The 15,593-nt window shown below is 41.2% G+C and overlaps 1 protein-coding gene across 1 annotated transcript; it reads left to right on the top strand.

Annotated features, from left to right (window-relative positions):
- The first annotated feature begins 375 nt into the window (after positions 1-375).
- ier5l (immediate early response 5-like) lies at positions 376-3,310 on the top strand. Its single transcript, XM_049559935.1, has one exon. It carries the CDS (start codon positions 530-532, stop codon positions 1,418-1,420), a length of 891 nt encoding a protein of 296 aa, XP_049415892.1. The 5' UTR covers positions 376-529; the 3' UTR covers positions 1,421-3,310.
- Positions 3,311-15,593: the final 12,283 nt, after the last annotated feature.

Raw genomic sequence — 15,593 nt, forward strand, 5'->3', positions numbered from 1 at the left:
AGTTTAATAGTTTTTGGACGAGAGTAAGTTAAGCTTCAGATTTCTTGGTCAAAGGTTTAAACAATTTTACTTGGAACAGCAAAGTTTAAAATAAACTGTGATAACTTTCTTGCTTGTTTTATTGTTTACCCGGAGTATTAACTGGTTTCTGGATGGGGCAACTGAAATGAGGACATTCCTGTCAGACAACCTGGGTGGAATTTGAATAGTACAGAGGAACCGCCTGACGCTCATTGGTCGAAAACGACATATTTCCAGCGCGCGAGTCTGCCACTCAACAGATCTCAGGCAGCTGATTGGCTCTGCCGGGAGAAGGCGGACCCTCTGTCTTGACTATATGTATTCTGGTTTCAGGCCATCTGCGAATGATTGCTGGCTTTCAGAGAGAGGCGGATCATTGTGTCCAATGTTTCTCCACAGCGCTGACTTGAACCTTTCTCCTCGAACAAAACGATTCCCATTGAGATAGCTGAGAGTCGGGTTTCCTCTCGTGGAGAGGAGCTGGAGGTGGACTAGGGGGAACATCACAATGATCAACACCATGGAATGCGCAGTGGACGCGCAAAGCTTGATCTCCATTTCCTTAATGAAGATCCACAACTCCAGGACGCAGAGAGGGGGCATCAAGCTGCACAAAAACCTGCTGGTCTCCTATGTGCTGAGGAACGCCAGACAGGTCTACATCAAGGAGAAATACGCGGAGATCTATAGGATGCAGCAGTACGAGGAGGTGATGACGGTCTGCAACGAGATCCAGGAGCTCAACCCGCTGGATCTGGACGCAGAGGACGCAGACGATGAGGAGCAGACGCGGGCTGCTTGCTGCGGCGAAGAGGCGAGTCTGTGCGGCTCTGCGTGCCACCGAGGCGCGGCGCAGCCAGCGGCGCACGCCCGGGCACCGAGCGCTCTCTCCGGCTGCTCTCCCCTCGAGGACGGCGGCAAGGAACCGGATCCCTCCTACTATCGAAGCTGCTGCATGGAGGCTTCCCCTGTGTCACACTGTGACCAGTTTCCTGCAAACAGCACGCACTGCAACAAAACCACAGTGCTGGACTTGGACACGCATGTGGTGACCACGGTGGAGAACGGCTACCTCCACCAGGACTGCTGCTGTGACGCGCTCCAGTGCGGCCAGGGCGCGCAGTCCCCTGCCAAGAAACGAAAGGTTGAGTTCGGCTGTTGTATATCCGACGTTGAGGAAATATCGGATTTTACAGCGGCTCGCAAACGGGCGAAACGGGAGGACTGTTCCTACTCCAACCTAGACTACACAGACACTTCCAACATCTCCAATCTGATCTCCATCTTCGGCTCGGGGTTTACAGGGCTGCTGAGCAGACAGGCGGACTTGGATCAGATCTGTAGCAAACAGGTCTTGGCCAGTCTGGGGGCATGGACCCGAGCGATTGTGGCGTTTTGAATCAAACCCTTTATTATTTTAGAAGAGACCGGGGTCAGTTGTACCGTGTTTTTCCACTAAAGTATTAAACCAAACCCAGTGGAGAGCTGTTTTTTTTCTGCCAGTCTTTGTTGCGGAACGTTTTTTCCAAATTCAGGAGAATGTTCTTAACAAAGTCAACGTTCCCATATTGTTCTCCAAGAACATTTCGTATGAGGATGTAATTTGTGGAACTTTTTCCATAGTTACTCTTTCAGCAAATGTTATGTGGAGAGCTTTATGAAATGACCTGAATTAGTGACACTATTTACGTCTCCATGGCGGAATGTTCTCTGAAACCTTCCGGGAATGTTCTCAGAACAAATAAATCAAACCAGAACGTTTTCGGAACATTACAGAGAATAACTGGGAACATTAGGGAAATGTTGCAAGCTCATTGGAAAACCAGTTTTCTGTACTGTTCCATGTCCTCGCTTGTGCCAATAGTGAAAGATGTGTAGAATAGAGCTCCATGGTTGAGGTCAGTCGTAATGCTGCAAAAATTCAACTTTTCTTGTCCCCAGTTTCTGTTTGGTCAGGAGCAGATGTAATTAAACTGCCCAGTGATGGTTACTGGTTTGGGGTTTATTAATTAAGTTTTAACATAAAGTGTAAAAACATAGTAGTTGGCCAAATTCTAACCCTGTTAACTTATTTTTTCATCACTACAAATGTTCATAATTCAATATGTGTCAAAGAATTTCAACATTTAGTTAAGTCCCTTTTGACATGCATCACAACTGACCTCTTAGTGTCACAGCAGAATACCATGTGCTGAAATCTCAACATCGGATTGGCTAACCTCAGCAGCATACTTGTAACAAAAACAACAATTCAAAATATATGGAAGATAAAAGTACCAAGAGTTATACCTCAAAGCACATCTTTGTCCTGGAAAAAAAAAAAAAAAAAATCAATAACAAATGTGAGAGTGGTTCAATGCACTGGGTGACATCACACACACTTGTTTCTGATTGGAGGATATGGCAGTGTTACAACTGAGCCCGGTCTCCTCCACAAGGTCTAAATCAACTTTATTTTTGCAGGAAAAAGAAAAGCTATTTAAAAAAATGACAATTAATGACAATAGTTTTGGCGGGGAGAGGACAGAGTTTGTGCCATATATACCATGTACAGGCTGTCCTGTTGTCAGAATGGGAGATACATGTGTTCAGAATACACTTTGTGACTGATGAAATGGATTGAGATTCCGTTGCCTTAAATCAAATGCACACCACTGCTAGCTATTGTCATAAATTAAAAGTACATTGAAAGTGAGTGAATGTCTCTCCTAATCTGGGCTGAGGAACCTTTTGGGGGGAAAAACCCTTCTGTTGGACCTTGCACATTCTGAGCAGTTTATTGTCACTACGTTCAAAACTCCCTCCTAAACACTTGTGAGGTACATGGACTCTGAACCAACTCATATCACTTAATGGAGTGCCAACACTTTCATAATGTAACACTTTTTGGGCTTTTACTGTGGTTATCACTTCACATCCACTCACAGTGTGTGACGGTAAACAGTCCGGGTTATTTTGGCAGTTTGACGTCTGACCCCTCTTAATCATGGTTGTTGCTCAAAGCCTTCACAGCAGTTCATAATTCCAACATGTCTTGGTTTTGTGAGTTTTACTTTGTTTTGTTAAAGAATGATCTTAGTCCTTTTGTTTTAAAAAGGCAAACTCATGATTTAGCCATAACCTGAGAATCCACGCATTAGCTTTATGAGCACTATGTGTACCAAAATAAAGAGAGTATTCAGCCATTCTCTACATATTTTGTTGTTATTCTTGTATTTTTGTGCTTACTAAATTGTATATCACCGGGTAAAACTGTTGCAGAAAATATTTGTTAAAAATTTATAATCTTAATAAAAAATGAAAACCTTAATGCTAACTGTTGTGTTTCGTTATCGAGCCATGTAATGAAATACTGATGCAGTTACAGGCCTACGGTGGCTGACCAGTGTCACACATGAAAAAAAACAAACATGCATTATACATTTGCAGAACATGCTTTAATGCTTTATAGATAAGTCACCAGAAAAAAGAAGCTTTCCTTTAGCTGGTTTGTATAATTACTTTTTGGTAATACAAATGTTAGTAAATCAGTATTATGGCAGGTCCCCCATGAAGTTACTACTAGGGTATACCCATAAGTCCAAAGATATAAATGTAATTAATGAAGGATTTTTTACAATAATCCACCAAGTCTACAGTAGAGGTTAAATGGAAAAAAAACCATCAATATCATTCTTATATCATTAAATAAGAAACAACAGCTAGCAGACGTTAGCTTAGCTTAGTACAGAGACTGGAAACGGGGAAATAAGTAGCCTGGGTCAGTCTAAAGGTAACATAATCTGCCTACCACCACCCCAAAAGCTCACAGTAATATTACATATATTATTTATTAAATTATTCCCAAGACCAAAATCTAAAAGAACAACAGTTATGGTTATGTTGCAGACAATTTCTTAGCTCTGCAGACAGATATGAGGGGGTTATAATGCGTATTCCCCAAAATATTAAACTGTTCCTTTAACGAGATGTTAATAAATGGATTGTGGTCCACATTTTCCACACTTACTTTCCAGATGTTATTTTTCCCAACCTGGTAACCTAAAAGTGGTTGCTGTTGATATTTTGTAACTAAATATTACTAAATTATTGAACATTTTAAAAGCCATTAGTAACAACATATAAACCGTTAGAAAGTGGAAACAATATAAATGCAATAAAACACTGTCCACAATAACAATGTGTATTTTTGGTTTGACTTTGAAAACAGTAGTTTTATAATACGTAAATAAATAAATACATTAAAATCAATTCATTAAAAGAGCTTGACTCAAGATCCTCTTATCATTTTCTGGGGCTTTCAGCTACATAATCATGGTCTTCCTCAATAGATAGTATGCATATTATTTATAGTCCACTTGTTATATTATGATACATTTAATAAACTTTATTTAGCGGGCACTTTTCATACAAGGGACTGCCGCTGAAAGTGCTTATACTACATTACTTGGGTCATGTGATGACAACCGAGCTATTTCCATGATCAAACTCCAGTGTAACATGCAGTTGAAAGCTCCAGAAGAAAAAAAACTGTAGGTGAACCTTGAGTTGTTGTTTTTTTTTTTCTTCCAACAGCAAGATCTTGCAATTTACTGTCCATACCTCCTGAAGCAAAGTGTTGCAGATAATGAATCACCTCATAATTGGTGATTAAAATAGGTATGTTTCTCGTACTATTAATGCTAAACCTAATAAAAAGGCCCATTCTTTATTTTTGCAGCCTGCCCCTACTGTGCACTACCACAGTGTACCATATGACTTAGCCTACACATCCCATCTCAGCTTGGACTTTCCTCCTCTCGCAAAACTTTGAGTCCTGTTATCTCTGCTCTGTGCCACTTGGTGGTGTTCTTTAAAATCAATGAATGAAGATATCAGTAGGGCTGTGTATGCAGAGCAGAGCCACCTCAGGCTGACCCTCCCTCAAACTCTCCACTCACCAGCCCCGACACCACCCTCCTCCTCCTCCTCCTCCTCCTCCTCCTGCTCCTGCTCTCTTTCATCCTCCTCCTCTTCCTGGCTAGCTCATTTCTCTGCCTCTCAGAGTGAGGCATCGCTCTACCCCAGCACATCACATTCATCGTTGCTGCTCGTTTGCTCCTCCAGCTCTGTGGGATTTTTCCAGCTCCCGCTACCCATAATAACTTGCAGTAGGTAGGTTGTAATGGAAGGAATGAGGCAATGTGAACAATGCGGGGTGTAATTATGCAGAAATGGGATGCAGGAGGATTCTATATCTGATTATTCACTGAAAGAAGCTGCATTAAGACACAGTATCTTTCCTTGAAAATAAAGATTTCAACAAAACAAACACATTAGAATGATATCAGCAACAAACCACGGTTCAGCCCTCTCCCTCTCGCTGCTGACAAATGGTGTGGACAACGGTTTTGTTTCATGGTGTATACACAGCTCCTCCATCTGGATTGGGAAAGACTCACACCCATGAACACACAATTAAAATCTTTAATTTCCTTTTCAGATATCAGTGATTTGCTATTTATACTGTATATGTATTTAATATCTTCCCCTGAATATTTTGATTTGGTTTGATACTGTTTAAATATCATATTCATAGTATATGTCAAATTAAAAAATATACATAAAAAACAAATTGAACACTGGATAGATTATAGATATGTGAATAAATTAAATGAAATTAATTTTATTAAAGTAAAGTAAATTAAAAATCTATAGATTTGAAGCCTTTGGATAAAAATACTAAAAGTCAACTTATTCCTGGTGTGTTCTTATCCATTTTACTATTCACTCACTTCTCTGATCAACTGATACACATTAAAAGACAATACCAGGTGGCGGTGGAAGAGGTGGGGGGTGGGGGGAGTGTGGTGACGAGTGTTGTTGTGTGAGGCGGCTGGGAGGAGGGGGGGACAACAGAGGGAGGAAGAGAGGAGCAGTCATGAGGGGGAGGGAGGCCTGCTTTGTCAGGAGAGGGGGTTGATGTGTTAGGGGGTTTGCAGAGGGGGGAGGAGGCCAAATGTGACAGCAGCAGGGAGGGGTTGGGGGTGGACTGTAGGGAATAGGTGTTCTGGGACAGGGAGGCAGACTGTGGCAGCAGAGACAGGTCAGTCAGGTTGCACAGAGGTCTGTGGGGGGATGGGAGGTCAGGGAGGGTTTTTTTTTTTCTAGAAGGTTCTGATGCAGAGCAGGTCTAGGCTCATGTGGATACATCTGAGAACTCTCCTTTTTTAGCTAGGTTGGTCCTCCGTGTACACCAGCTGGTTTAAATGAGGCAAATTGGATAAATTAGAACACTGATGTTATATTACCGTGAACAGAAAAAACACATTTCTGAAAATGCTAATTATGATGGTCAAGCTTTCAAAGGTGCGGTGAGTCAGCCCTTTAAAACTGCGTTTCTGCGTAGCAATATTGTTAAAGAATCAATTAAAGGTCCACACAACAAACTGACATTGTTGGCACTGTTGTGTCTATGCCAAAAAGTTGGCCTTCAACACATTGCAAAGACTATAGCCAACAGCCAACTAGCATGTACGTTATGCACCTGCATGAGAGGAAAGAATTTTCCATAGTAGCAGGAGGCGGGTTGTCTGTATTCACCATTTGAAAAAGGAAATTGGAAGATCGGCAGGACGGATTCAAGATGCTTGTTAGCCAGTTAGCACATTAACAACACAACCCGACATTGAAAGAACACAGGATAGTTAATATGCGCTAGCAAACAATAACACAAAAATGAGGGCTTAATGGCTAAAAAAGGAAATCTTACGATATGTAAGTTGTTTCACTCTCACTAATGGGCTTGGCCACGATTCAACGTGCTGAATTTGGCTGAAAAACAGCCGGCAAGTGTCAACTAGTGCCAACGGTGAGGGACACACCTGTGATGTCGCACACTCACACGGTCGGGTACAGAGGGAAGGCAGACGATTTAACGCTGTACAATATTTATTATCTTCTGCTACACAGCACATGCATATACACACGAGCTGGTTCCAGCTCCAGCTCCGGCTCGCACTCTCGCTCTCTCTCTCTCGCTGGCCCTACTGTCCGCTCTCTTCCGGACCCAGCCTACTGCAAGAGAGAACCAGAACCAAGTTACCAGCATGCTTTTATGTTTTTACTGTGATTACCTGATTCTGTCCAGCTGTCTGATCACCGGCTGAGACACTCCCCCTCCCCCACACCCTGCTGCCACAACACTATAAAAGCTGGGGTGACAGATACCCACTGACGACCTGCAGTTGACTGATTACTTTCTCACTTGCTGTGGTGGTATCTAAAAGAATTTACATTTTTATTTTTCCAGGTGTAAGATGTTTGTGTCTGATATTTCTCCCTCCATCCAATACACTGAAGGTTAATAGCATTTAGTTTATGGTCTGTGAGGCTGTACATAGAGACAGTGGTGCATTGGGCTAAATGTCAGTCGGTGGCTTAGGCCTCGTTTATATGACAACGATTTCAACGGAAAATGGTAAACTTTAGTTGCTTTTTGGCCGATCGTTTACAGCAGTATTTTGGGTGCCTGAAAAAGCAATGGTTTGAAAATGGGTTCCAGAATGCAACCTTTTGGAAACGGCAGCGTCTCCGTTGTCACGTAAACTTGCAATATGCAGTTCCTCTTAAAACGGACTTTTCGCACATGTGCATTACGGTTCCAGTCCCTAGGCATGCCGACCGTCACAACAACAATGCCGTGCTCTGTTTGTGCTGCTCACCCTGTTGATTTGAAGTGTAGATCTGTTACTGTAGCAACTCCACCTCGTCATCCATCCAGACAAAGTTATCTGTGCATGCTTTCGCCGATGTGTCTTCTTTGTTTTGGTATGTAATCACCGCGTTGCAGAGGAAGGCATTTCAGCACAGGCGCATGGCATCATGCCGTGGTGTTGCTTTGCAAATTTACACTGCCACCCATTGGCCTGGCGTGCATACTACAGCGTTTCCAGTAGATTTTGCAGCTCTGTGTGAACAGGGATCGTTTCAATAACGTCGTCATATAAACGCAGAAGTTTTTTAAAACACAAAGGACAGACTTTTCCGTTTTACTGAAATCGTTGTCGTATAAACGGCCCCTTAGTGGTAGAGCAGGCGCCCCATGTACAAGGCTGTTGCTGTAGCGGCCCGGTTCGACTCCAGCCTATGGCCCCTTGCTGCATGTCACTCCCTCTCTCTCTCTCTCTCCCCCTTCACGCTCATCTGTCCTATCAATTAAAGGCTTAAAAATGCCCGAAAAATATCTTTAAAAAAAAAAAGCTAACATGCTGATGTTTAGCAGTTTTTGCGTGTGTTTTTTGTTTGTTTTGTTTTGTTTTTACAAAATTTACTATCTTAGCTTGGCATGTTAGTCAAGCGGCAACCTCTACGAGAAGTGCTAAAAACTGCAGGTCTTTGAATAGCTACCTCACCCACAGTCAATCCCCATAGACCCCCATGTTAAAACACCCAACTTTATGGCAGAAATAAACATATTAACAGCCTGATATAACAGTGGTCTCTATAGAGTGCTGCAGGGATGATGTTTTTCTGTAGGGCAACATGGAAGTTGGCTCCCTCGCCAAAAAGCCCATGGGACTTTTCCATCGGATTTCAGATTATTACAGAATTAAGCTCTGTGGCAAGTAAAGGATGATTAGGCCTACATGTTTTATTCTGCGATATAATCTCCACAAATTAAAACCACTTTACTGATTTTTGAAGCATACATGTAACTGCCACAAATAAAATGCTAACGTTATAAACCAACTGTCATATCATCTAAAATGCTAAAATGCTGACTTATTTCTGGGTTTTTAGATTTGTTCCCGGAGCACTCTATACCTAATGTCATTATTCATGCAAGTGTATGGGGCATGAATTTTTATATCACTCACCTGTTAAAATGTTGTGGAGGCTTAAAGTTACGCATATTTAAGGATGAGGTCGGTTGAGTGACAGGCCGTGTGTGAGGCGTTGCTGCAGTCTACTGGAGTCAGTCTACTGGAGTCAGATCCACCCCTTGCTGCTCCACAGCTCCACCCTCCTGTCCAAATATGGTCACTTCTGATTCCAAAAATCCCAGATAGCAATGGCCAAAATGTCAGACCCGAGGCTTCAAAACCAATGGGTGACGTCACAGTGTCTGTTATCTTATACAGTCTATAGTGTTAGCATGCTCTATTACTAAACAAAAAATACACACATATCATTGGCTGATGGTTTTGTACATGTTTGGTTAAAATCCCAAAAATTACTGAAAAAATTAAGTTCTGAGTTGATGATGGGGCTAGAAGAAAAGTAAGAGACTGACCAAAGTTATTTCAGTTCATCCTGAGGGGATATCTGTTTAATTTTGGTGCCACATTTCATCACAATCCATCCAACAGTTGTTGAGATATTTCATTTTAAACCAGATTCCGCCTTTAGATAGTGCTGGGTGAAAAGTCCGTGGATTGCCAAATTATCAGGATTAATCCTCTGGGCACCATGAATATTATACACAGTGTCATGGCTGTAATCCAATAGTAATGAAGATAACTCAGTCTGGACCAAACTGTTGGACTGACCGCCAGAACAATCCCCAGAACCTTCAGTCTGATGTGTCTTAAAATTCAACAGCAATGTGACTTTCTAGAAGCAACATCATGGTCACTCTGGTCACATAAATGATGAATTGCATATGATATCAAAATATAGCTACTGTCCTCTTTAATGTAAAGCAGGCTATACCATTCATCAAATATCTTGACCTTACACAAGATGACATAGATTAAGTTAAGAAGAAAAGAAAGAAAAAGTAGACAACGCCTGTACACATGGGTCACTCCCCTGTTTTCACTGACTAAAAGGCACAAACTGACCACGCCCCTGGTGCATAAGAATTGGTGCATAATCATGAAAAAGACCAGTTACGCCAACATTTTAACATTGAGAGAAACAGACCACGCCCCAGTTTGAATATTAATTACCTCATTGCATATTGGAAACTAGGTTATTCTGTTATTTGCATATTTGGGGCAAACTCTGCTGTTTTATATTTGCATATCATAATAAAAACTAATTAGGTCACAGTCTTGCTTGCACACTGAAAATAGAAAATAAATCAAGATCATTTTGCATGTCATTTTTGAATTGATATTAAGTAGCTAATACAAATTCAGACGAAGAAATGGAATGAATGATTATTACGCAGTCCATCATCATCAATCCATTTGGGCCTTTTTATGTCTTTCAGTCTTCAAGTTTAGAATATTTTAACGAGTGGACTATGTTAAACATTTGGTGAACCCTTTCCCCCTTTCAGTGTAAACTTCTTGTGTTTTAGGTCTTTGCGCAATAACCAGTCCTGATGTAAGTAAAATGGCTGTAGCTCAGTTGATAGAGAGGACTGGATGGTGGTGTGGTGAATGTGTTGCTGATTTCCTACAGCTGTGAAAAACAACTTGGATTTCCTGTAGTAAAGGTATTATTGCAAAGACATAAACAAACATCATCACAAGTTAAAGTTAAAAATAAAAGTACTTAACTATTATCTGCTGAATGTAGCCTACTTATAGTCCCTCCTCCGCTGTGTTTGTCTTCTGTTCATTAGCCCCTAAAATGTCTGACCTTGACTACACTGACTTGTATCTGTGCAAAGTTTGTCATTTGAGAGGTGTTTTCACATTCCGCAGCTGAAGGGCGTGATGTCTGTGCATTTCCCTGACATCTGTGTCGCTAATATGAAAGCCAGTAGGGTCGGTCAAGGATGGCGTTTTTCTGTAGGTCAACGCAGAAGTTAGCTTCATCCTGGTTCACTCGTCAAAAAGCCTATGAGATTTTCCATTGGATTGTGGATTATTGCCAAAAATAAGCAACAAACATAAATGATACATGATACTTACATGTTTTGTTCAGCAAGATAATCTTCACAAATGAACACCACTTTTATGATTATTGAAGCGTAAATGCAATTGCTAGAAGTAAAAAGCTGAAGTTAGGCTATAAACAAACTACGCCATGGTCGCGAGACCTAATGTCACCACCATAACAAGACTGTAAAGCCGTGTTTAGCGCGGCTCAACGTGATTCTGGTACTTCAGTCTCATTTACCCACTTGTTAACAACCACCTTCTTTAAGACACATAGAAGTTAAAGTATTTACTGATGTATTTCATTTCACAGAACAAAACGTGAAAGTGTCCTCACCTTGTCCAGACCTTATTTCAGGCATCTAACCAAACACTAATTGAGAAGACCCATGGACTGTGAGACAAGGGAACCAGGAGTGGTAAAATGCTAACTCATTTCCATGTATTTAGGACTCATTCCTGGCTCACTTTATTGTTCTAATATAGGGAAACGTGTATTGATGGTTAAGACTTCAACACAACACCGGCAGAAACATGAAACCTCCAGGGCAGAGCGGTCTAGTGCATCTGATGTAAAAATCTCAGACAAACAGAATTGAGCTTTTGGTTAACTTTGAGTAAACCTCTGGTAAGAACGCAATAACAATGTAGTGTGAACACACTGTATCATTGTAGCAGATATTATTTGCATTTTTCACAACTATTGACAATGTGTCAGCCACTGCCAGTTACAAGCTAACAAGCTAACAAAAACATACACAAATAAAAGATGCTAACTACACTCACCGTTCTAATATGTCTACTAGTCGCTGATTTTGATGCACAACAGACTCATCATCTGAGTCTGGGTCTGACTGCGGCTCAAACATGCATGGCTGAATCTCTCCGACGTTTTCTCTCACGCTAACGCTGGCCATCGTGATGCGCACTGCCCTTTACTGGTCAACCTAGCGCTAGTCTTGCATAGCCAGACCTATCTCCACCAGGCTCCTTGGAAGTATGCCAGACTTTGAAGCCACTTTTAATGGAAGCCAAACAGTGCAGTTACACCGTCACGTGATGCCCTGTGGCTCCAAAATACTTTTTCCCTTTGACTTACATGGCTAAAGAGGCATCTGTGAATCAGTGGATACATTTTTTTGAGTGTCACAACCCCACAAAATGACTTATTTCGCTATCAGGATTTGATCCGTTTAGTTTGGTAACATTTGAAAAGTCCACAAGAGCCGCACAAATAAATCATTTAATTCCCATTCAAGTTAGCAGAGTGCTAAACTGGAAGTTCAGGCTGGCAGAGGTTAGCCGCTTGGCCACGCTCAATCCTAGTTGGCCATAGTAAGTCTCTGGTGCACCTGCTCTATGGCCCACACAGTGCGGTAGTAGTGCCGATTATTCCGATAATTTTATATTCAGCAATTGAACCATTTTACTCATGCTTAAAAAAATAGCCTGTGAGAGGTATTTCATTAAATATTCCATTACTGATTATTATCGATGCATTCATGTGTACAGTAAATAGTATTTTACTGTTGTAGTTGGTTAAGGTAGGACTAGTTTTTCTACTTTACATACAGTATGTACAGGTAGTTTAATCCAGTGGTTCCCAACCAAGGGGGAACACCTTCTCCAGAGGGTCACAAAATAAATCCGGGGGATTGTGAAGTAATCATTTCACCGATCTTTGCTTTTTGAGAATGATTGTATAATCTGACCTCTTTCAGCATTGAATATTTCTTTAAATGAAACCATATGAGAAGTTAAGAGGGAAAAATCACTGTTTGGTGGGACTGCAACAACTCAGACTTCTGGAACATTTGACATGAGGCCTCCAGTAAGGGGTCACAAGCCAAAAAGGCTGGAAAGAACTGCTTTAGTGTATAATAATGAATTCTAAGCTTTGTAATGGAGTAAAACAGTATCCCCCTCTGAAATGTGGTGAGGTGAGGATGTGCATTAAATGGAAAGTTCAGTACAAGTACCTCAAATTGTATTTAGTCTTTAAGTAAATGTACTTAGTTACTTTCCACCACTGCTCTCTACCATCCTAAGTCTGCAGCTGCATCCCATTTCAGAAACTGCCTCCATGCAGTCCGCATTTCAAGCCGAGACATGTCAGAACGGGTCGACGCAGCTGTCCCATTCCAAACATTCCTCCAAATGAGGCCAACAAATTCAGTCTTTTTTCCCTCAGTTGTACCCCCGATCCACCATGCACACTCACATGTGAACCATGAATTCAGGCAGTCCTCATCAACTCAGAAAGTTGCCTGTTTCCTTCTTCACTGCTAACACCTGAGCAGTAAATCCCAGTGGTGGACAAGTTCTGTGACACCCCCAAAATACTAGTTGTGGTACATCACTTCAACACAATGGACAACTGGTGAACAAAAATATCAATATAACTCAACATCACAAATCCACCGGCTTACTTGTGTGAATATGCCATATTGATTTTCTGAGGATGTTGAGAGCAGACTGCTGGGTTTAACAGTCCACATGCAGTGTTGAGCAACATGTTCAGGCAGTTGACAGGAACAAACTGAAGTTTGTGTTAGGTTTCCACTCTTTACATGGTGGCATTTTCAGTGCTTCAGTTCTCATGATATATTTAACACAGACTGAACACAAAGACCTGGTAAATACCACTTGATGACTGAGTCAGAGTTTGAGAGCTGAAGCGGACTGGAAGAATGCAACAGATTTTTTTTTTCTCAATTAGTCAAGAAGCAGCAGCGTATAATAGTAAGTTGATTCTGTAGAGTGTTTCATCTGGGGACATTTCATTCCTCTGAAGGACACACCTTCACGGTCGTACAACAGAGGCTTCATCTGAAATGGGACACAGCTGCTGTTGTAGTTTAACAACATTTTTACAAAGTCCCTCAGTCGTCTTTGGACTGCTGTGCTTCATTCCACCACGCTCTCCTCTGCAGTCCTGTATGTAAGGGGAATTCCACTCCAGTCCTTAGGAGAGGACTTGTAAGTTTTAAAAAAGGGTGCTGAATGATGTTTTGGAATTGTACATTTGACATGAATCAGAGTTCCCCCACTAAAAAAAAATAAAAAAAATAAAAAAAGAATAATCCGTCACATGAAGGAATAGTGTAAAGTATCCCAACTCATGCAATATTCAAGACTTTCTCTCCTCATCTCAGAATCTATCTGCCTCACTGCTGGGTTCATCTCTGGGTCACGAGCAAGTTAAAGTCTATTTCCAATAATACAGTGTAACAGCCACTCATACACACAATTCACAATTTTACAGAATCTGTGGCTGAATACACCAGAAACCAATAAAATAAAAAATATAACTAAGAAAAAGTTATTATCGCTTCTTTTAGTTTTTTGTTGACACTTGTACATTTCAGTAGATTTTAGGAAAATTCTCTTACTTCGATATCAGCCTCATGTCCGTTGTCATCCTCTGTTGAAACACCCGACGGTGTCACATCACCTGCTGTAGGCTAAAATATTCTCATCTCTCTTACCAGTCATGGACTGCTGTGGTTGTATGCCTCTGCAAGCCAGTCAAGTTTCAGTTAGTTTACATCCATGTCGGTGAAAACATGGATGCTTCATCTGAATCTTCTACCTCCAGCAGATAAGATCTAAATAGTCAGCACAGTTTCAATTTGTTTGATATGTTCAGTCTGCTGATAACATAAACCAGGACTAGAAGCTCTGTAGTTTTTGAGTCTTTTTGCAAATCTAAATTTTTATGTGAATGAAACCTTCCCACACACAGGTCACCTTACATGGCAATTTTCGCAGCGTCGATTATGCTAATGATGAAACTGCACAAATATTCAACCTCTTTTGAACAGGTGGCATTCAAACAAGTGATTTACAACAAGTTTGTCAACATAAGAGTTAGGTACATCTAAACATTTGTAGAAACGTAAAAACAAACAAAAAAAACTTAACAATAACAATGTGAAAATGTTGTTGGGTGCAGGTAATGGTGTCTGTTCTAAAGATTTTTGATGATTCAAACTAAAATGTTGTTCATTGCAACATTAAGCCTGTTACATGTGATACAGCTGAATGAGGATGAAAAATCAAACACTATTCTGCCATAAACTAACATCAAAACTACATATTTTTCCTCTTAGCTGTTTATCAGTCTAGATCATTTTGGTGCTGGTTGACGAGTTGGAGTATTTCACCTGAGAATTTTGAGGAAAAAGCTGCACAACACAACCATAAGAACTTCCAGTATGGTTTGTCAATTTACATAAATGTTTACCATATCTGATCCAATAAAAAACAAGAAATATATTAAAGGTGGAGTGAGCACTTCTGGACAAAGATTGTTGATAATATGCTGTGGAGTTCAGCACAGCATGTGCCAGATTTACTGTCATTTACAGAGCCAGGGCTGTGTACGTACATCAGAACAGGCAGCTAGCGAACGGTGAAGAGATGGATAGAATTGCTGACTGCACCTTTAAAAGAGCAGTTTACAACCATCAGAGCTTATCACTGATGACGAGTCCGAGCCGGGATTGTCTGCACATGGCTCTCAACATGGAGGTGCCAGAGCCAGCGGCAAGCAGCAAATGGTCCTTATAGTGCCAACAGTGCTAACAACGGCAACAGTGCTTACAGAGCTAACAGTAGCCCTTTTTACACAGAGATTACTCATTACAGCTGCTACAAAGTCCCTTCTTTATGCCTCCTTCGCTTTTTTACACAGACACCAACGATGATGGCATCATGCAGCTCCAGTGCGTGATTTTAGACAGCATGCTGACATTG

This window comes from Epinephelus fuscoguttatus, linkage group LG18, assembly GCF_011397635.1.
Source record: "Epinephelus fuscoguttatus linkage group LG18, E.fuscoguttatus.final_Chr_v1".
In the NCBI taxonomy this organism is placed as follows: Eukaryota; Metazoa; Chordata; class Actinopteri; order Perciformes; family Serranidae; genus Epinephelus; species Epinephelus fuscoguttatus.

Excerpts from the sequence above, each read along its gene's own strand:
- ier5l (XM_049559935.1), top strand. The coding sequence starts at position 530 with ATGATCAACACCATGGAATGCGCAGTGGACGCGCAAAGCTTGATCTCC.